Consider the following 22,174-nt stretch of genomic DNA (forward strand, 5'->3'; position numbering starts at 1 on the left):
AGGAGGTTACAGACTTGCAGTCCTGAGTCCCTCTTTACACGGGTTCTGGGAATCTGAACTCACACAGCGAGGGTTTTCTCTGCTAACTCGCCCCTAGGCCTTCCCTTGTGCTTTAATGAACATAAACCGGTCTCTTCTTCTGACTGGATTTTCTCTCTCTCTCTCTCTCTCTCTCTCTCTCTCTCTCTCTCTCTCGCTTATGATTTCACTTAACCCTTTCTTGTCTACACCAAAGGAACTGCGGTCTGAGGTGGAACTGGAAGTGCTGGGAGACACAGAAGGGCTCAACCTGTCTTTCACGGCTGTCTGTGGCAATGGCGTCCTCTTCCCACACCAAAAGAAGTGCTCCCACATGAAAGTTGGGGACACGGTAGGTAGACGCACCATGGACCCCTTACAAAAATTTCAGCCCTCTCCTCCCGAGCGCTTTTGGCAAAGCCAGTCTCCACCCTGCCCGTTTCTGCACGGAGGAGGAAGCGGGTAACCGGCGTCTTCCTTTCCAGGCGTCCTTCAATGTGACGGTGAGCATATCCAACTGTGAGAAGAGGAGCCGGAACCTTGTCGTGAAGCCCGTGGGGCTGGGGGACGCCCTGGACATCCTCGTCAGTGCGGAATGCGACTGCGAATGCCAGAGGGACGTCGAAGTCAACAGCTCCCGGTGCCACCACGGGAACGGCTCCTTCCAGTGCGGGGTGTGCGCCTGCCACCCCGGCCACATGGGTCCTCGCTGTGAGTGCGGCGAGGACACGGTGAGCGCGGACGCCTGCAAGGAGTCCCCGGCTCACGCCTCGTGCAGCGGAAGGGGCGACTGCTACTGCGGCCAGTGCGTCTGCCACCTGTCGCCCTACGGGAGCATCTACGGGCCGTACTGCCAGTGCGACAACTTCTCCTGCCTGAGACACAAGGGCCTGCTCTGCGGAGGTAGGGTAGGCCGCGCGCGGCTAAGCGCCTCTTAGCTCCCGCTCCTTCTCCACATTCCTGGGCTGTAAATATTGGCTGACGGCTTCACGGGGGCGAATCGCTTGACTTGGGAGTAACTGGATTGTGGCTCGCGTTTGGAAAAAATTAACTAATAGAGAATGCCAAAGGAACAGACCGAGGAGAAGGCACGGAAATGCTTAGTAGATTTGAGGGCCTTCTCTCTCTCTCTCTCTCTCTCTCTCTCTCTCTCTCTGTCTCTCTGTTTCCATCTCTGTCTCCCTCTCTCTCTCCTCCCTCCCTCCTAAGATTCACAGTTCTCCTGTCTCAGTCTCCCAAGTGCTTAGATTACAGGTGATTGTATACTTAGCCACAAATACTCAGTAAATGTACTAAGTTAGGTCAAGTAAAGCTAGGTAAGAAAAAGCCTATGAAAAGGATGAAAGTAGAAAATAGCTTGGAATTTCTTAAAAATTTAAAGAGAAGTTTAAAATATTAATATTAACATTTTATAGATGCTTTTGTAGATATAAAAACAATATACTTTAAGAATCTGCCACAGAAGCCAGGCGTGGTGGTACAAGCCTTTAGTACCAGCGCTTGAAGGCAGAGGTAGCCAGACCTCTGTGAGTTCAAGTTCAGCCTCATCTATATAGTGAGTTTCAGACCAGCCATAGTGAGTCCCCTATCTATCTCTCAAAAAAAAAAAAAAAAAAAAGAACAGAACAAAACAAAAACAAACAATCAAAGAGAATACACTACAGACACTGGCAAGATGGTTTTGTGGTTAAGAGTACATTCTCTTCTTTAGGGGATCTGGATTTGTTTCCAGCATTCTTGACAAATGGCTTTAAACCATGTATAACTCCCACTTCATGGGCTCTGATGCCCTCTTCTGGCCTGCATGGGCACCCAGACACATGTGGCATTCACCGATACAAACACACATAAATAAAAACAATAAAACAAAGTTTTAGCCGAAGAGATGGCTCAAGGGTTAAGAGCATATACTACTCTTTCAGAGGACCTCAGTTCAGTTCCTGGCACCCATATCAGATGAATCTCAACTGCCTATAACTCCAGCTCCAGAGGAACAGACACATATGTACAAATAACAAAAATTAGTTTAAAAGTAAATCTTTTAAAAAGACAAAAAAGAATATGCTAGGTCAAAAATAACTCAAAACGATTCCGATGCATCTATTTAATTATGACCTATTCTGACAGGAATGACAAATTTTTTTAAGGGAAAATTTTACAATACAACATTTTATTAAATTTTATGAAAACCATATCAGTATCATATGATATTGCAGCATGATTATTTTATTATTTTTTTTTATTTTTTATATCAATTACAGGTTATTTGCTTTGTGTCCCAGCTATAGCCCCCTTCCTCATTCCCTCCCAATCCCACCCTTCCTCCTTCATCTCCTCCCATGCCCCTCTCTAAGTCCACTGATAGGGGAGGTCCTCCTCCACTTCCATCTGACCCTAGCTTATCAGGTCTCACCAGGACTGGCTGCAACATCCTCCTCTGTGGCCTAGCAAGGCTGCTCATCCCACGGGGGTGGGGAGGCTGGGGAGGTCAAAGAGCCAGCCATTGAGTTCATGCCAGAGACAGTCCCTGTTCCCTTTACTAGGGAAGCCACTTAGGTACTGAGCTGCCATGGGCTACATCTAAGCATGGGTTCTAGCTTATAACCATGCATGGACCCTGGTTGGAGAATCAGTCTCAGACAAGCCCCTGTGCCCAGATATATTTTCTCCTTGTGGAGCTCCTGTTCTCTCCAGGTCATACTAACTCTCTCTTCTTTCATATGATTCCCTGCACTCTGCCCAAAGTTTGGTTATGAGTCTCAGCATCTGCTTTGATACACTGCTATGTAGAGTCTTTCAGAGGCTCTCTATGTTAGGCTTCTATCCTGCTTCTCCTTTTCTCCTACTTCCAATGTCCATCCCATTTGTCTTTCTAAGTAAGGATTGATCTTCTTACCCTGGGTTCTCCTTCTTGTTTAGCTTCTTTAGGTATACAGATTTTAGTATGTTTATGCTGTCTTATCTTATAGGTCTAGTATCCACTTATAAGTGAGTATATACCATGTGTGTCTTTCTGCTTCTGGGATACTTCACTCAGGATGATCTTTTCTAGGTCCCACCATTTGCCTGAAAATTTCATGATTTCCTTTTTTTTTTTATTGCTGAGTAGTATTCCATTGTGTAAATGTACCACATTTGTCATTAGGAATGACAAATATTAACACAGTTTTAAATGTGTAAATGTGGTCCACAAGTGAAGCACTAGCTGGCTGTGGACTGAGCTCAGACACCCTAGTTACCACAGGATGTAAGCAAATATCTCAGTAAAAACACAACGGCATTCTTTTTACAGAAAACTAAGCAAGTTATATTTCCAAACCATAATGTTAGAAACTTAGTGTCAGAAACTTACCAGTGCTCAGGAGATTGAAATAGGAGAATCAGAGTGAAGGTCGTATGATTTGTCATACGACAAATTCTCCTATTTCAATTACAAAAAAGAAAACAGCAACAACAAAGAAGAAAATGAAAAAGAAAGAAAGAAAGGGCCAGGCACGGTGGTACACGCTTTTAGTCCCAGCACTCAGGGAGGCAGAGGCAGGTGGATTTCTGTGAGTTCCAGGCCAGCCTGGTCTACAGAGCAAGTCCAAGACAGCCAGGGCTCTGTAACACAGAGACACCATGTCTCGAAAATAAAAAACAAAAGAAAGAAAGAAAGAAAAACCTTACTTTTCAGGAAAAGATAAGAAAGGAAGGAAGGCTCAAAACATTTCAAATGTTTTAAAAACCACATGAAAGCATTAATCCCAAAGAAGATCAATTTTCATCCCATTTTTATTCCAACTTCATTTTCTGATTCTACTCTGTGTGTTTGTGTGTATGAACCCACAATCAGTGTTTCTGTTAGAGTTAGGCAGGACACAGCCTGTAAGTGACAAGAAGCTAGTTAATGGCAAAGCCATCATCAAATCATAGGAAGGGTGTTTTTGGGAGACGCCCACACTGCCTTTCTAGTAAAATACATGTTCAAAACACTAGAAAAAAATATTTCTGCAGGTCCCAAGTGTAATTTAATCTAATCTAATGGCATGGCAAACATCCTGATAGTCCAGCCCCTAAATTCTAGGTAAAAAGACCTAAAGTCACATGCCAGGAATTGCTGGCATGTGAAATTTCCCCATTCCTTTCTTTCTTTTTTAAAAATATGGTCAGGGTATCTGGAATATACTCAAAAAAGATTACTCAAACTATACACTGTGTAGTTAGGAAGGTCAGACAGTGATGCCTCTCTTCAAAGCAGATGCAGGAATCGCAAGAAATTCTACTTAGAAAACAATCTTTCTTTAGCTGGACTTAGAAACCTCCACCAGTGCCATGTTCTTTCACATTTTGGCAAATGATGTTGATGATGATGATGATGATGATGATGATGATGATGATGATGATGATGATGATACTCTGTAGCCAGTAGCCTTCTCTTCTAAAAAGGTAAAGTGAAAGTAAATACAAGTATTCAGATCCAGCTGGGACTAGTGGTGTGGCCTCTGTGTGTCTGGGACAGTGCGCAGTGCACGGAGGAAGCTGCACCTCGTTGTGAAGAGATGCCTTCCTCTCAGCCATGATTTGCCAAACTCACCAGACACGCCACTCTCAACTTGGAGGGGCCTCACTTACCTCACCAGCCCTGTACCTGACAGCGTGCTGCTCTTCTGAAAAGCTTTTATCACGGTGCTCTTTGTCATACAGCATCTTTCATCCATTTGTAAGCACTCAGAGAGAGAAGGCTCCATCGATTTTGTTTATCCTCGCCCAAATTCCATTAGTCTATCTTGATTCTAAGAGACTGGGAGCCATCCAAGGCAAATGGTATTAGAGGAAAAGACTTCTTGTGATTATGCACTTAGAGTTATTTTTTTTTTTTCGGTGGCGTTCCAGAAAGATCTATCCCTCTGGAAAGAGCCTGGCAAGTTTTTCTAGATCTTAGCTTATCATCTTGCTTCTACATGCCACCAATAGGAAGGTGTTAGTGTGCTGTCATGAACAGGTTTCTAAGTTCTGAATGGTGTGTCTTATAGTTTGCTGTGACAATCCTTTCTAATGTTTCAGGACAGGTTTTCTAAACTCCTGCTAAGAAATTCTGTGTGCAGAGATATACTGGGCAGCCTCAGGGCCCCTGGCAATGCACATTTATGCGTCCTGTTAATTTTCAGAATAAACTACAAGTTAGAGTTTTTCTCCCTTTTGTAGCTGATTCTCCCTTTCTGAGGAAGGAAAAAAAAAAGATATTGGATCACTTACCCATAAAAATTAATTCTTGGTTTTTACCCAAATCATTTACTCCTCTTAGTTTTGAATTCAACTATGAATTAAGTCAGTTGATAGGCTGTGAACTACGCTAGACTGTGTCTTAATATGGTGGGTCCAAATAAACTTAGATCCATCTTTCACTGGAAAGTATCTCATCGAAGTATTATACCATAGCCGGGCGTGGTGGTATATGCCTTTACTCCCAAGACCATGTAGGATAATATATAGAAACACCATGTATCTATACATACATATACACAGAGAACACACACGTATCCCATCATTCAAACACCAACTACGAAACCCTTGTGGTTTGGAGACTGACAGAGCATTACAGAAAGGGCTTTTTTATTCTCAGTCTCTTAAGGTCTAGTCATGAAGCCAGAAAAGTAGCCAAGTACTAGAACCAGATCTACAAGAGAGAAGGCAGTCTTCCGTGCCATGGTGAATTCAACAGCATCTTCTACAAGTAGATGCATGTGCCATTTACTTACTTGTAATAAAAGCATAGAACTTTTAGTATTGCTTGCCAGTTCTTCCTCCTGGATGGCTTTTAGAAACACTTCCACTAACTAGGCCCTGTGGAGCTCAGTTATGGGCCAGGCAACACGGTAAACATAGACTAACTTAGGCAACTGCAGGATTTGCTGGAAGAACAAAACTTCCCATGCAAGATGCCTATATGTATGCCATTTCTTTTTCTTTTCTTTTTTATTTATGTTTTTATTAATTACAGTTTATTCACTTTGTATCCCACCTGTAGCTCCCTCCCTCCTTCCCTCCCAATCCCACCCTCCCTTACTCTTCTCCAACCATGCTCCTCCCCCAGTCCACTGATAGGGGAGGTCCTCCTCCCCTTCTTTCTGATCCTAGTCTATCAGGTCTCATCAGAAGTGGCTGCATTGTCTTCCTCTGTGGCCTGGTAAGGCTGCTCCCCCAAATCAGGGGGAGGTGATCAAAGAGCAGGCCAATCAGTTCATGTCAGAGACAGTCCCTGTTCCCATTACTAAGGAACCCACTTGGGCACTGAACTGCCATGGGTTATATCTATGCAGGGGTTCTAGGTTATCTCTATGTATGGTCCTTGGTTGGAGTATCAGTCTCAGAAAAGACCCCTGTGCCCAGAATTTTGGTTCTGTTGCTCTCCTTGTGGAGCTCCTGTTCTCTCCAGGACTTACTATTTCCCAATTCTTTCATAAGATTCCCTGCACTCTGCTATAAATCTCAGCATCTGCTTTGATACCCTGCAGGGTAGAGTCTTTCAGAGGCCTTCTGTGGTAGGCTTCTGTCCTGTTCTCTGTTTTCTCCCTCTTCTGATGTCCATCCTCTTTGCCTTTCTGAATGAGTATTGAGCATCTTAGCCAGAGTCCTCCTTCTTGATTAGTTTCTTTAGGTGTACAGATTTTAGTATGTTTATCCTATATTATATGTCTAATATCCACTTATGAGTGAGTATACACCCTGTGTGTCTTTCTGATTCTGGGATACTTCACTCAGGAAGATCTTTTCCAGTTCCCACTATTTGCAAATGTCATGATTTCTTTGTTTTTGATTGCTGAGTAATATTCCATTGTGTAAATGTACCACAATCTCTGTATCCATTCCTCAACTGAAGGGCATCTGGGTTGTTTCCAGCTTCTGGCTATTACAAATAAAGCTGCTATAAACATGGTTGAGAAATGTCCTTGGTTGTATACTTGAGCATCTTTTGGGTAGGTGCCTAGGAGTGGTATAGATGGATCTTGAGGTAGCATTATTCCTAATTGTTTGAGAAAGTGCCAGATTGATTTCCAAAGTGATTGTACAAGTTTACATTCCCACCAGCAGTGGAGGAGGGTTCCCCTTTCTCCACATCCTCTTCAGCATGTGTTGTCACTTAAGTTTTTTATCTTAGCCCTTCTGATGGGTGTAAGGTGAAATCTCAGGGTCATTTTGATTTGCATTTGCCTGAAGACTAAGGACACTGAGCATTTCTTTAAGTGTTTTTCTGCCATTCTATATTCCTCTATTGAGAATTCTCTGTTTAGCTTTGTACCCCATTTTTTAATTGGATTTTTGATTTGTTGCTGTTTAACTTCTTGAGTTCTTTATATTTTCTGGATATTAGCCCTCTGTCAGATATAGGGTTGGTGAAGATCCTTTCCCAATCTGCAGGCAGTCGTTTTGTTCTGATGACAGTGTCCTTTGCTTTACAGAAGCTTTTCAGTTTCATGAGGTCCCATTTATGGATTGTTGCTCTTAGAGCCTGTGCTGTTAGTGTTCTGTTCAGGAAGTTGTCTCCTGTGCCTTTCCCAAAAGGATCTGTTATGAGTTTGTAAATAAATGCTATTTTTTTTTGAAACAAACAAATTTGTTTTAACATCCATGGCAAGCACTCAAAAATCCATGGGAAGGATGCTTTTCTGAAACATACTATTTACCACCTTAGAGTGTTTTAAAAGCCATTTTGTGGCCTGATCTAAAAGGGGCTCTTGAATGCCACAACCATCTGCACCATTGGCTCTGCCCTGTGGAACTAGCATTGTTATTGAGCAGATTTCCATCACGTCTCCTTACTTCTCCCCACCCCCACCCCCAAAGTGTATGCAACTCAATTCTTCTAACTATCTTTATCCATCAGTGTGTCCAGGCACCTCCTCCTGCAAAGCTGGTCTGCCCTGGGCGTCTGCGGCGGCATAACTCCCATCGCCCTCCTCCTTTCAGCCTCTCCTATAAGGAGCCTTTCCTCTGATTGCGTTTTACAGGCTGATGCTGTCCAGAGCTTTTCATGCTCTGGATGCTTGCCCCAGATGATATGATTCACAACCACCTCACCTGAAAGCCTTTCCTTGATGGATTCTGAGCTCCTTGTCTATATTATTCAACTGCCTTCTAAGATTCCCAACAGTCCTTTCTCCTTCAAACTCAACAGAACCATAGAGACTCACTGTCCAACCCAGCCAAAGCTATTTTCCTCTTCTGCTTCAGAACCATTCAGTCATTCACCAGCTGATGTCCACTGTATACCAGGTGTGGATTACAGCAGTGAACAAGAGCCAGCTTACGCATTAAGGCAAAAGAAAGCTGTGCCACCAGCTGGCTATCCAGCCTGCTGACCTGGCGAGGGTTCTCTCTCTCTCTCTCTCTCTCTCTCTCTCTCTCTCTCTGTTCATGCTGCACTGTTGCCAGCCTTTCCCTGGCCTGAGCATCCTGGCTTACATTGTTTATCCTTTCATCTCTGTTCTCCAGGCTGCTGCCAGGGGTCAGCTTCTGCTCCTGCATGACCTTGCCCCTGCCTTTCCTGCCCCCCACTTAACCTCTCTGTGAAATGTCTGCACACATACCTGTCTGTTCAGGTCACTTTCTTAGGGAAAACTTGAGAACCTTCTGGGAAAATACTTTCTTTATCCATGTGGTTTTTCATCGTCTCACTTCTGACACTCTGGGCTTTCCCTTCTCTCCTTTGCCGCAGCCATCAGGCTCTGCCCTAAGAAGCTTCCCTGGTTGTTGCACACATTTTCCTCACCTCCTGTCGTCTCTCTGAAATGTATGCAACCCCCTTCTATCTTTATCTCCCCAAAATCATCTCAAGCATTGCTTCCTCCGGAAACTTTCCCAAAGCCCTAGTTAGTTTAGAAACTCTTCCTCCCTGCCCCCTAGACTCAGCATGTATATTATAGTTAGCACTAGGGCTAATACTTTGCCTGCCTCCCACACTAGAGGATAAATTCAGTAATCTTGTGCTATTGAATTCTGCATCTCTGTTGCCTGATGCACTCAAGACTGGAACCATAATTGACTCTTAGTTTCCATTACCCACTACATTCTAAAGCTAAAAATCAGACCAAAAATTGATGAATGAAATTAGGCTCATTACAATTTGACCCACTGGGAAAAAGGGGTTGGGAAAAACCCCTAATTGCTTTTAATGTTTGCTGAAACAAAGGTCAGGGGCAGGTAGATTTGGTTATAAGACATGTTATCTCTAAATCCTTTCCAGAGGGAGGTGGCTTTGCTACTGCTGTTACCTGGGCTGACCCTATTCTCTGCGTAGGAGGTCTGTTATACTGTCACATCCTCATGTCCAAGAAAATCTCTGTCACAGAGTATATGCTCAGTTAGAATCTGCTGAATAATGAATTTGTCAATGCTTAGTATACACCAGTGGAACAGCTAACAGGGGCACGTTAAACCAGAATTTTTCACCACAGCCACTGGAAGCAAATTTTTATCCCTACGCTTCATAAGGGAGGATTTTTCAATGATTCAGCTTGAGTGATAGAGAGGGATGGGTACTAATCCAGGTCTGTCCTTCATCTCCATCCTAAAACCCAATGGACAATTCACCAAAGAGCTCCGATGGGCTTGTCTGTGTGGTCTCATTTTGACTGAATACTTACTCTGTTTGCTGTAGTTGATTCTCAGCTAGGAGATGAATTAGTGAATACCCAGAGCCAACAACACACACCCTCTCAGTCTCTCTGCCTCTGTCTCTGTCTGCCCTCTCTCTCTCTGAATCTCTCCATCTCTCTCGGCAACACCACATGCGTCTTACGTGTGTTACAGGTAACGGCCACTGTGACTGTGGCGAATGTGTGTGCCGGGAAGGCTGGACTGGCGAGTACTGCAACTGTACAACCGGCAGGGGCCCGTGCACGTCTGAAGACGGAGTGCTGTGCAGTGGCCGCGGCGACTGCGTCTGCGGCAAGTGTGTCTGCAGGGACCCCGGGGCCTCAGGCCCCGCCTGTGAACGCTGTCCCACCTGCGGTGACCCCTGTAACTCTAAACGGTGATGTCTCTGCTTTTTATTCTCTCTTCAGGGGCTAGTTTTCCGTGGGATCAAAGTCTGAGTGATATCTAGTAGACTCAAACCTTCCATTGTCTCAGCTGGGTATAGCCTCCCAGACATGTCAAAACTCAGAGCCCAAGGGCCCCTGTGATTCCCCAGCCTGGACTGTCAGCCTCTCACCGGCCTTGTTGTGAGTCCTGACTACCCACGGCCTCAATGTCACGCTTCTGCGAGTGACAGCAGGGGAAGTACCACTGATGCCCCACGCTGGTACCTCAGATGGCCTCTCAGCGTCCTGTTGACACTCACAGGCGCTCGGTACCTTTTCTGGGGAAACAGACAACCTTCTTCGTAGACCCGTCTAGGCTGACCTTGCAAGATTTGTTCCCATCCTGGTAGACCAAGAAGGCAGAGGCTGGAAAACAGTCTCAGCTTTCCCTTCCCTCCCTCCTTATCACCATACACTTTGGCCCTTTTGTGTGGTTATCATTATGCATATATATTGTGGGTTGTTTTTTTTTTTTTTTTTTTTTACGGGATGAGAACAGATTTGGTAGGTCTCCCATGGCAGGCCTCCAAAAGACCATTGTGAAGTCACATTGTACCTGGTAAGCCTCGAATATGACTGAGCAGTTCATAGTTTCATTAACTCTGATTCATGGAATGGGGACATTTGCATTTCTGCCGTCCACAAGGAAGAAAATCGATTTCCCCCGTGGTTTCCTGCCAAGCAGGTGTCAAGACTTTTCTGTCACTGTCCCTGGCAAACTGAGACACATGCCAGAGCATGGGGCTTGATTCCGAATACTTAAATAAAATCAAATGTAAACTGGCAGCTGGAGTCCAGTGCCAGAGTGATTGCCCAGCATCCACAAGTCTCTGGGTTCAATCCCCAGCACGGCCACCAACAAAAGAAGTAGAGTTACTTCAAGGCATTTCTTTTATTGCTCTTCTGCTTCACCCCCTTTGTAAACACGAGTCAGTGCTTTATCTGGTTTGTGGGATGTGAAATTAACAAAGCCAGTCCAGTTTGGAAACAAGCATCATCGACTCGCTGGTGTTAGTTTTGCCATGTGTCTATCCTTCCTTTTACCCAAGCTGGCATTCATTTACCTAACAAGTATTAAGCACCTGCTGTATGCCACAAGTGGTCTCAGGTCATATGCATGTAGTGAAATAATTATGGTTTCTACCTTCATAAGTGCTAAGGGTCTAATGGAAAGAGAGAATTCTATCCTTCACCCATGTGTATGTGTGCATATTTGCATGTGTGTGATGCACTTGTATGTGCTGGTGAGTGTGTATGGGTTTTGTAGGCCAGGAGTAGTTCAACCTCAGGTGTCTTCCTTGATCACTTTCCCCTTCATTTATGGAAGGAAGCTCTCCAGGTCTAGACAGTCTGGCCAGCCAGCTTGCCGTGGCTCCTGTCCTGCCTCCTGAGTGCTGGGGTTACAGGTGGTTGCCGTGCTTGCCTGGCTTTTATGTGGGCTCTGGGGATCTGGGCTCTGGTCCCCACACTTGCACGGCAAGCTCTTTATCCACTGAGCCATCACCCAGTGCCATATCTTTTTCAAGTAATTATCACACATGCAAACATATGAGGGCTGCCAGTCACAACGGGGATGCCGAGGGTGCTATGGAGCTACAGGGCAGGAGAGGTCAGTCTTGCTGGGGCAGTCACAGTGAGATACACAAACGTGGTTTGGAGACTGCCTACAGTGTGCCCCAGGCCCCCACCAAGTCTGCCCAGATCTACTTAAAACACGAAAGCAGCTTCAAGAGAAGATGTGTGCCCTTATTCCCTCAGGGTGGCTGAACAAGAGCCTGCCTATCCAGCAGTGGGTCTCAACCTGCAGGTCGAAACCCCAGTATGACCCAGTGGGGGTCACATATCAAATATCCTGCAGAGCAGATATTTATGTTAAGATTCATAACAGTAGCAACATTACAGTTAGGAAGTAGCAATGGTATAAGTTTATGGTTGGGGGAGGGTCACCAGAGCAAAGGAAGTACGGATTCAGGTTCGGAGACAGACTCAGGTCCATCTCCAATGCATGTTGTGTCCGCACAGTAAGAAACATTTGCATATTTGTCTTACTCCAGACTGAATCTATTTGTAAAACTATTTATAGCACAAGCCTAATTCAAGCCTATGTTTCACTTTGGTCTATAGACACCTTTAAAGTAGTATGATTTCCTTGTATCCTTGGAAATATACTTTTCTATAAGCGGCAATCTTTTGAGAAGCCTGAATTAATGAAGATCCAGGCTATAATCCTAAGCTTTAAGAACCCACTGTCAAGCCTTATACTTATTCAAAAGAGTAACAGAAAATTGAATTTTAGAATAATCGCATTTGACATATATTAAGAGCACTCATCATTAGAATTCCTGCTGGGATAGGGATCATTTGTGTTAAGAAATTCATAACTTTGTCTAGACTCTGATCATATTTATGGATATAAATGCTACCTTATATTTGAAAATGTGAGTAGAAAATATAGCTAAGTCAAATACTGAAGTATTTTTTTTTCTTAACCAATCAGAAGCAATCACTGCAGGGAAAATAATGATGACATAGGCTGTTATCAAGGCTGGCTCGGGGGACACTAATTATGGCGTAGAAATGAGAACAATTTAGCATCCTCCTAGATGTCACCCACCCCAGCTCTCTTTCTTGAGAGTGCTGAGAGGTCAACGTCGCCCGCCAGTGAAGAGCTTCAAGGGCCATGCCTCGGCAAGCCCGTTCTCCACTGCCAGGAGCTGATGAACCCTGTTGTCCCACCCGCAGGAGCTGCATCGAGTGTTACCTGTCTGAGGACGGCCAGACGCAAGAAGAGTGTGTGGACAAGTGCAAAGCCACCGGGGCCACCATCAGCGAGGAAGGTGCTCCTTGTCTTAAATCACGTAGTTCTTGTGTGAGTCAGGGGGCTCTTAGTGACTGGACTTCATTTGTACCAGGAACTGGCTGGTCGAGTTCCCTGCCTCCCCCCTCCCCCCTCCCCCCCCCGAACACCCCTTTGAAAAATAAATGCATTTTCGAAAGCTGAAGGAGTGATGACGACTTGAGGACCAAGCAACTTAAAGCCATGGCTAGTCCTCAGCTTTGTTAGAGAGCTCTCGCCTGCTTGACAGGGGTGGCAGTAGAGAACTCTGCAAGGCTGTATTTTCCAAACTAGTAAGAAGGAAATTGGAGAAATGGCTGCTACGTCCCACTGGCAGCCTGAAATTTTCCCTTATCACGGATTACCCTATTTCGAGATGAGATAAAGCCTGCAGTAACAGTTTGCCTGACTGCGCTCTACAAATCCCGGAAGTATTTCACTCGGTAGCTGGTTTTGGTCTATCCTTCCACTGTCCCTCCAAGGCTTTCACTCCCAGCCTGCCAGCTGTGGGCATTACATCATCATTACTTGGTGCCTTTTGGCTCATCCTCCAAATTCAAGAAATCCCTCTTCTAACTGATAATCACATGGAACGTCTGTTTTCATCTGTCATGTTTAATTATTTAAAATGAGAATCTATCGGCAAAGACCCATAACAAATATTTAACACAACTGCATTTTAGCTGAACAGAAAAGATAACATATATAGCCCATAGGGTACATGTATTGAAGAGATGGAGTTAGAACGTGGAAATTAATGTATTTCCAAAATAGAATATAGAAGGACATTTATATACAGCTTTTAAAGTACTTTCCCTCAAAATTGTTGTGATGCTGCAGTTGAATTACTGGGTGGGACAGGACATGATGAGTGCCCATAAAACCCCTCATCTGTGCTTTTCTGGTGACTGGGAGATAAATATGCCAAATAGCAGCAAATGGAATGACACGCTGTGCGCTTTGCCTGACACCAAAGGTGAGACACATTAACGCGCTGAGGAGGAGCAGCATTTGTGGAGTGTCCCCGTCAGTAACTAGTACGCATCTCAGTGTATCCTCCAGGCTCAGTTCACAGCAGTGGCCGTGTTCACCAGCTGTCTCCGGGAAAGGAGCAAAAATTGCAGAAAATGCCCGCAAATGACTAGGCTCAATTCACCAGCAACCTGGGAAATGCAATGTGGTGGAAAAGGCCGTGAAGGAGCGGGGCCATCGTAAAGGCGTGAACTGTGGCAAAGCTCACAGTTCTCAGAGCAGGTTGTCAAAGATGTTTGGGTTTGAGAGGAAGGCTCGCTTATGTGGCGTTTCCAATACTTACGTTCTTCTGTGTTTGGCCAAAGTATCTTTAAAAGAGAAGGATGCTACTCCTTCCAAGTTGGGAGATGAAAATAGCCAGTGGCCTATTAACCCTCTCTGAGCACCAACCCAGACAAACGTGAATGAAAAGAGGCTTGTCTGATTGCAAGCCTTCTCATAAGACCCGTTTTGAGCCCCTAACCCCCTGATGTCACCATCACACTGCTTTGAAAAGATGACATCACGTTTGCTCATCTAAGGTTCCTTTAGTACCAACTTTGCTTGGACATGGAGTAAAACAGCCTTATGGTATAACTCATAAATCCGCCCACTGCGCATGACTGACGGGTGGGTCCATCTAACATTCTTCATTCCATTTTACTGAAAGAGCCATGCATCTTAATTTATCCCACTATTCCAGACACTCAGATCCCTGTTACTCAGTGTGCTCCACCAAACACCATCTCTGAGAAGTTTAATGAAATAAATCACCCACAGTCATACACATTCTGGAAATGGGAACTGAAGGACCCCAGAGCTTTCCAAGTCTTCAGAACTGCTATGAACCTTTAATTAAACATGAGTGTGGGTCACCAGGAAAGGCAGGAGAAGGACTAAAGTAAAAAAGATTCCCAAATTTATCTCATCATAGAACCACCCACCCCAAAACATCACCACCACCTTTGGGAAACTGTCAACTTCCACGACTGTTAGCTGATCGCAGAGCTGAGGTCTTAAAACTCAGGGCTATGAGTCAATAGTATAGACATTCATGTTCTCTACATTTTTCCCGGACCTTCCATACCTGCCTCTACACATACACACACACACACACACACACACACACACACACACACACTCCATGACAAGTACATGTCTACCTCCCTAAGCGTGATTTCCCCAGCTGTCTGAAATCTTATTTCCCCTGTATTATTCAGTGGCAGTAATTCAAGTCTCACAAAGGAGTTGTGGGGAGAGAAAGAAAGAAAGAAAAAAAGAAAGAAAGAAAGAAAGAAAGAAAGAAAGAAAGAAAGAAAGAAAGAAAGAAAGAAGAAAGAAAGCCATTTTCTATGAAAAACAAAAGAGAACCTTAGCAGCTAATTATGCAAATCTTTCATTGCACATCCGATACTATTTCCACACCCAAACACTACAAAACAAGGCACATTTAGCCTGCCAAGAGAAGGACTAGTGGGGCACAAGGCAGGAGTGTGACTCAGAGGTCAGATCCGCAGTTCCATTAAAACTTAAATAATCCTGGCCTCGGAAAGTAAGCCTCCCTCTGCTTCAGTGTGGCTATTTAAAAGAAAATAAAGAGGCAGGCTTAGTATTACTGAAACAAGGATGATAAGCCCTGCACACACTTTCAGCCTGAGAGCCTGATGCCCCATTAAGTGAGCTCGAGAGTGGTGTAAGCTCTCACTTCGGTGGCAGACACGAAGAACGAGATGCAAAATGCAAAAGCACACTCCCCAGACTTCATGAATCTTAGTGACTGAAGGGGAAGCTAGGCAGTGGTGAAGGTCCTGTAAAAGAAAACACACTTTGAATTCAATAGGGGTGCCTGCCATTTACCATCAAACACGTGAAATAAACAACACAGGCCGTGCTCATCCGGAGTTGCCAAGAGTTTCCCATATCTCTTCATCCAAGGCACCTGATTAGAATGTGTATTAAGTCACTGCCTAATGCCCAAGTCCTGTGCATGTCATGGACTCTTCCATTAAAACACCTGAGGTGGGGCCCCAGGATTGGTATTTTCAAATCTCCCAGGTGAGTCAGATGATCCTATGCATATGAATATTTCCAAACGAGGATAATTTGCATTATATTTCCTAATATTCATATGTCCATAGATAGATGCTTCTAATGAGTTAAAAAACAGTTCATGTAAATCTACTGCACAAAATCTCATTTAGAATGCGGAATTTATTATTTACTCGTTCCTATTATGAATGATAAGAAGCATATTAGTCACAGGTCCTGGTGGGCTTGTCTCTCAAAAATTAAATGCAAATACAGCGAGCAATGACAACTTAGTATTTCTATTATTTTATGACTAGCATTTCTGTGCCCTAAATAGCCAAAAATTGGCTATTTCTTTTTTGTTTTGTAAGAATACACACACAAAAACACACACAAAAAAATATTCTATTTTATTAACATCCTTAGGAAACTCTTAAGCTAATGAGAAAAATCACGGTCTAGGACGAGAATACCCAAGATTATCTGAGGCAGTTTGATTTTCATAATCTATCTTTACATATGAATATTGGCTCATATGCCTTAGAAGTTTAGATTAAGAGTAAATGTTATATTAATTGTAGGTTTCTGAAAAATGTAATGTCATCAAAAATTTCCAACTTAGAACGAGAATCATGAAGTTAAACTGTTTTGGTTTAATTCAGAAAATGCAGAGTAGCTGAGCCGCCAGAATTTTTGTTGTGTGACCTACGAGTTTTAAAATTTCATTCCCAATTATTACCATGAAATTCATTTTATAAATTTTGATGAAGCCTCACAAGGAAAAATATTTAATTTGGGAAAGGTTTGAGGAAAACTTCAGTCTCTTGTTAAGAAAGAGGGTGCACTGAGTGTTAGACAGCGGTTACCCTGGGTTCCTTTTCCTTGGAAGTTTCCCTTTATCCTGGGAGTCTCTGAGATACAGAACACCGCTATCCCCGTTTCCTGACGTTCATTTATTCTCACCGTGTGACTACTGAAGCCTGCAGTCCTGGCTGAGCACTGTGAGGGGCCCCCTCTACTGGCATCAGTATCCGACTGCACTGAGAAGCAGTGTAATCTAGCCAGCCTCCCAGATGCTCTGCAGAGAGGAGCACGCAGCCCCCTCATTACCACAATCAAGCACCTGCCTTGTGCTGCTTTCACTCTATTGAGATCTGCTTGCATCAGACTGATAGGTAATTTTGGTGGTCAGTCCTGATGGACCACATCTGGAGCCGTTCTTCAACCAAAGCTCTCAGTTGATGGGGGAAAAGAATCCTATGCCTTTCAATTCCCATTTGTCGGTATTGCAGATTCCAATTTACATATTAAACTCAATACTACCTTGCTTTAAAAATTTGAAATCTCCCTTTAACCTAATGAATGACTCTTTCATCTGCAGATTTTTCGAAGGATACTTCTGTTTCCTGCTCTATACAAGGAGAAAATGAATGTCTTATTACATTCCTAATAACTGCGGATAACGAAGGGAAAACCATCATTCACAACATCAGCGAACAAGGTGGGTAGCTTGTGTTCCCTTGCCAATAGCAAGTGATAATGCCTGGTAGAAGGCATCCGGAAAGTCACTTGGAGGTAACTTGGCAGAAAAGGTATTTCAAAGTCTGGGTGAAGTGATTCTGCAAAGGTTGAAAGATCCTCATTAAACCCTCTGCTGTGTTCCCATGTCTTTTATTAAGATGAGGTAACATGATGACTTTCATCCAAATGGAAGTCAGGCATCATCTCCCTGACAGCTACACCTACTGGCATTGTAGAAAGGAGAACCGAGACAGCGTAAGCAACAGGTGTTCTTTCAGAAAAACTGGCAAAAAGGAGTGCAATGGATTTTTAAAGCCAAGTTTAAGCTGTGGTTCAAATACTGTTTTGTTGGGCAGCCACTGCCTGAGATTGTGGGATACACTTGTCTCTCCAAGCCTCTTATTTCCTCATCTGTAAAATGGGAAAAATAACGGCACAATCTTCTAAGAGGTAACACAAGAAATAAATGGAATAAGGAACGTAACATGTGTGTCGTAACAATGGTTCCTTAACAATAATGTTGGATGAGGAAAGACACAAGACAACAAATAACTGTGTGGCTATAGAAGATGTCAAAGTGCTAGGAGAGCCAGCATACACCTATAATCCCAGTATTCAGGAGGATGAAGCGGAAGGATTCCTTTGAGCTTGAGGCAGCCTCTGCTTAGTGCCTGGTACCAGACCAGGCCAGCCAGGAGCCCATTGCTTCTGTGCTTCTACAGATTTTCAACCGTGTCCACACATGGAATGAGTTTCCAACACAGGGATGCTCCCGTAGAAATTACATCTCCAGCCAAGGGAAAAGACGAGTTTAGATTATACGGAAGGAGAAGCTGTGGAGAACGCATCTTTAAGAAGCTTTCAAATTGTGTGGGTATCAGACCGCTCTGCAGTTTAGCTGAAATGCCTGTACCCTGAGTCAACAGGCCTGCGCGCACCGCGCCTTCACACGCACGCTACAAGCCTTCCTTCAGGGCCATGATGTTAACCCCGGCTGTGTTCTTCCACACTCACAGGTGCCTTGTATTTTCTGTCTTTACCAATGGCCAACCCCTCCCTAAAATTTCCCAGAGCAATGGCAGCTGCATTAAGTCAGACTTCAGCAGACTTGGGTCAGGAGCCTAAGGTCAGGCCCAGACTGAAGCAGTGCACACTGGGTAGAAAGCAGGTGGGTTTGGGTGTGTGCTCTTGCTTGCTGGTAAAATGTTAAGTCCCGAATTTGAAACCAAAGCTATCAGATTGCTATCACCCCAGAGACTGAAAACCCAAGTCATAGCAAAACGCCTGCAAAGTGGGTTTCAACCTCATGTTACAATCAAGAAAACGATGAGAGAAACATCACATTGTCGTGCCGGAGGACAAGACAGGTGGAGGTCAGGCGCAACCCGTGAACTATGGGGATGGACCTGAGCACGGTATTGCTGTTTGTGAGGGCAGGATGCTCCTGGCGACAGGCACTTAGAACGTCAGAAACACAAAATGCTGCATCTTGCAGCCATCAGTTAGGAAAACGCTGAGAAACCAAATTACTTCATAGTACAGAGAAACCCCTGCCTTCTCATTACCAGCTTTGGAAAGTCAGGCTCTCCTGCTGCAGCCCCGGCGCTGTGTTTCTAATTGTGGCAGTGACTTTAGCATGTTATCCTGAAATCAAAGCCACCCCTTAAAATATTGATTCTATTGAAAAAACACATCCCCCAGACAACAAAACCGCCTTCTGCAGAAGGCCTTGCTTTCCGATGTGCGGGCTTTTGTGCTTGACTGGTTTGATTTTCTCTTCTTTCTTCTCCTTCCTGCCTCCCTCTCACGGAACATGCCTTCAGCTGATAAACGCTGTCTTGTTACTGAGTGTTGTCTGTTCTTTTATTCTTGTACGCAGTGTGAGTGACACGCCAACGTGCCCTCCTTCAGGGCACTCACAGATGCCTCCTGCCTTTTTATTACACTGTCTTGTTTATCCCTATTCTTTCACAGTAAGGAAAAGGGAAGACAAAGCTATCTCCCTGGATTTCACAAGGTCTTCTGACAGGCCCAAGGGTACCTCAAAGAGCACTGAGACCTGTGGCTCTGAAGTTAGAAGCTGGGATAAAAAGGGAGGCAAAATGAAAGACAAGGAAAAGGAAGGAGAGGTTGAGGATTCCCAGTGTCCTCTAAGTGAACTGGAAATGGAGCTGGTCCTGAGTGCTCACTGTTGCTGAGGCAGGCAGGAGCATCACTCACCTCACGTCTGCATAGAGTGTCAGAGCCTACAAGCCATGCCAGGTGTAAAAAAAAAAAAGACAGCCGACAGCCGAGCTCTCTTTGCTCGAAGAAGCCAGTCACTCAGCATCCGGGCCCCTGCCTTCTGGGAGACAGAAAAGAGAGAGGAATGCTTCTGTTGTTGCAGTCCCTTTGTATGCAGGGTCTCTGCGTCACTCCCATTTCCTAAGCGCTGATTTCACTCAGTATCTTCAAGAAACCTGGAGAGCGGGCACTAGGACTATTTTTGTCACAGGGGGGAGGAAATCGAGGCATGGAAACAAATGCATTGCTAGGTCCTGCAGTAATTTAACACAGATATGTTTGCTTGAGGAACTCTAACCAGCCTGGCTGGGAGCCCAGGCTCTTAACCACTGTATCACACTGCCTCCCGCTGGCTACCCAACTGTAATAAGTATCTGAATCTATAAGATGTCAGCAATGTCCAATAGGACTGTTAGGTGAATTCTATACCAAATGTATTATTTTCTAGAAACCACATTAAGTAGTCAAAAAAAAAAAAACAAAAAAAAACAAAAACAAAAAAAAAACAACAGGTGAAATTTGTGTCTTTGCCATCGTATTGAAAATATTCTCACTTCAACATGAAGTCAACACAAAAGTCATGAAGGTGTTTCACATTTTCGTGCTTAGACTGTGAGATAATTGTTTAATACTTATGGCACAACCTGAGTTAGATGTCATATAGCCTGTGCCCAATGGCGGAATATGGTGTAGCTACCGGCTTAGACAGAGCTGAGAATTAGATGTTCAAGACCTCAGCATTAGGTACAGCAGTGACCCAACTTGACAGGCAACATTACACATAGGAGTAGAGCTAACCCTCTCCTCCCACCTACGTACCTATCTTTGGTCCATGCACCAAAAAATATATGGAGAGCATGAAAAGTAAAGGGTCATACCTACCTTGGAACTTGGGCTAACACTTTTTCCTGAGAAGGTTTTAAAATGATTCTCTCTCCCAAGCCATAACTTTCCCTCATTGATCGAGCACCCTCCTGGTTGGCTTTCTAGGTCCTAGCAGGCTACATCGTTCTGTGGAACGATGCTATGTACCTGCCCATCCATTTCTTGGCCAAAGATATAGCTAGATCAGTATATTTTCTCGGAGACACAGGCATGCTTCATTGGCTTGCTCCAATACAACCTTTAGGTCTTGGTAATGTAGTAAGTAGGCCATTGGCAATTGCTATTTCTTCATAATGTCCTTTCATGGTTTCCTAACCAGAAAAAGTGTCTGAGACCAGGCATCTTGCTGTTAGGAAGTCACCAATCCCCTCAGATCCAGGTCTGAAAAGCTGCATGATCAGTTCTCTTATCAGCTATCTACAAGTGACATTATGGAGAACAGACTAAGCCTGATTCATTTCTTCGCCCAGGACTGTAGGGTTTTTGCTTCACCTATTGTGGAGGAATGCAGATATTTAATGATCATTTGATGTGGAATTTCTTCCCAGGATAGCAAAAGAAGGCCTTAATTATAATGTTCCATTAAGAGATCTGTTATCTTGCAGGTGATCGGTTGCAGGAAGGTGTAACCGCAATAACACAATAACACCATCAATAGAGCCAAAATGACATTTCATGGAATCTTCATGTTGAGCGAACCTAATCCCCTACACTTCCCTGGTCATAAGACAGACTGTGAATATTACCTGTGGTATTACCCAAGACCCACTGAAACAGAATATCCTGGGAGAGCTTGGGAGTGGAGGTGGTCTAGGAGGCTATGGTCTTGATAAGCAAGACCATGTTTCTGTCATTAGGGAAGTTGAGGGAGGGCTCTGTTTGAGCTCACAGGGACTCAATGGAATCCACACAACTACTGTACATGAGATGAGAATTGAGCCTGTCCTCTTCTGGTCTGAGAACATCTGGGAAGTCAGAGCATTGAATTAAATATGAAGCTATGGTTGTCTTCTGTCTTTAAAAAGGGAAGGGCCAAGGGACCTGCAGTACAGTGAAAGCTCTTCAATTCTGTAGATGGAATCAGAGGCTTTGCTTATAACTAGCCAAGTGTTCTGCACTCCCAGCCCTTGGTTTGTGAGACAGGGTCTCACTGCAGAGCTCAAATTAGCCTTCAACTTGCTTTGTAGCCTAGGCTAGCATCAGACTCCTGCATTTGCCTGCTGAATGCTGGGATCGCAGGCACGATCAACCAGGCTGGACTAATAATTTTTAGCATAATCCTGAGACTGTTCACAATTTAAAGAGCTTCTTGACAGAATAATTATATTACCAAAGTAGTAGTTGTATACTCTGGAGAAATTATCTTTGGAAATTACAATGTAGTATTTTTCATGGTCCTTTAAATATTTCATGTATATTAATTGTCACTCTGTCCTGTTAAGGTTTTAAGGTCAACCATCCAATCTATAGCCATCTCCCCATATCTGCAGGAATTGGGTTCAGATCCACCTGTGCCAAATATACCAAA

General features: G+C 44.1%; 1 protein-coding gene across 2 annotated transcripts in view; it reads left to right on the top strand.

Moving 5' to 3' along the window:
- Positions 1-22,174, top strand: part of Itgb6 (integrin subunit beta 6) — a 69,927-nt gene that overhangs the window by 42,058 nt on the left and 5,695 nt on the right. For both annotated transcript variants that reach the window (XM_055600466.1, XM_055600465.1), the window contains 5 exons: positions 236-370; positions 504-921; positions 9,811-10,033; positions 12,825-12,919; positions 17,339-17,458. In XM_055600466.1, the coding sequence (XP_055456441.1) occupies positions 236-370; positions 504-921; positions 9,811-10,033; positions 12,825-12,919; positions 17,339-17,458 (991 nt within the window). The remainder of the gene's footprint in view (positions 1-235; positions 371-503; positions 922-9,810; positions 10,034-12,824; positions 12,920-17,338; positions 17,459-22,174) is intronic.

Source organism: Psammomys obesus, unplaced genomic scaffold, assembly GCF_907164565.1.
Source record: "Psammomys obesus unplaced genomic scaffold, mPsaObe1.curated_primary_1811, whole genome shotgun sequence".
Lineage (NCBI taxonomy): Eukaryota > Metazoa > Chordata > Mammalia > Rodentia > Muridae > Psammomys > Psammomys obesus.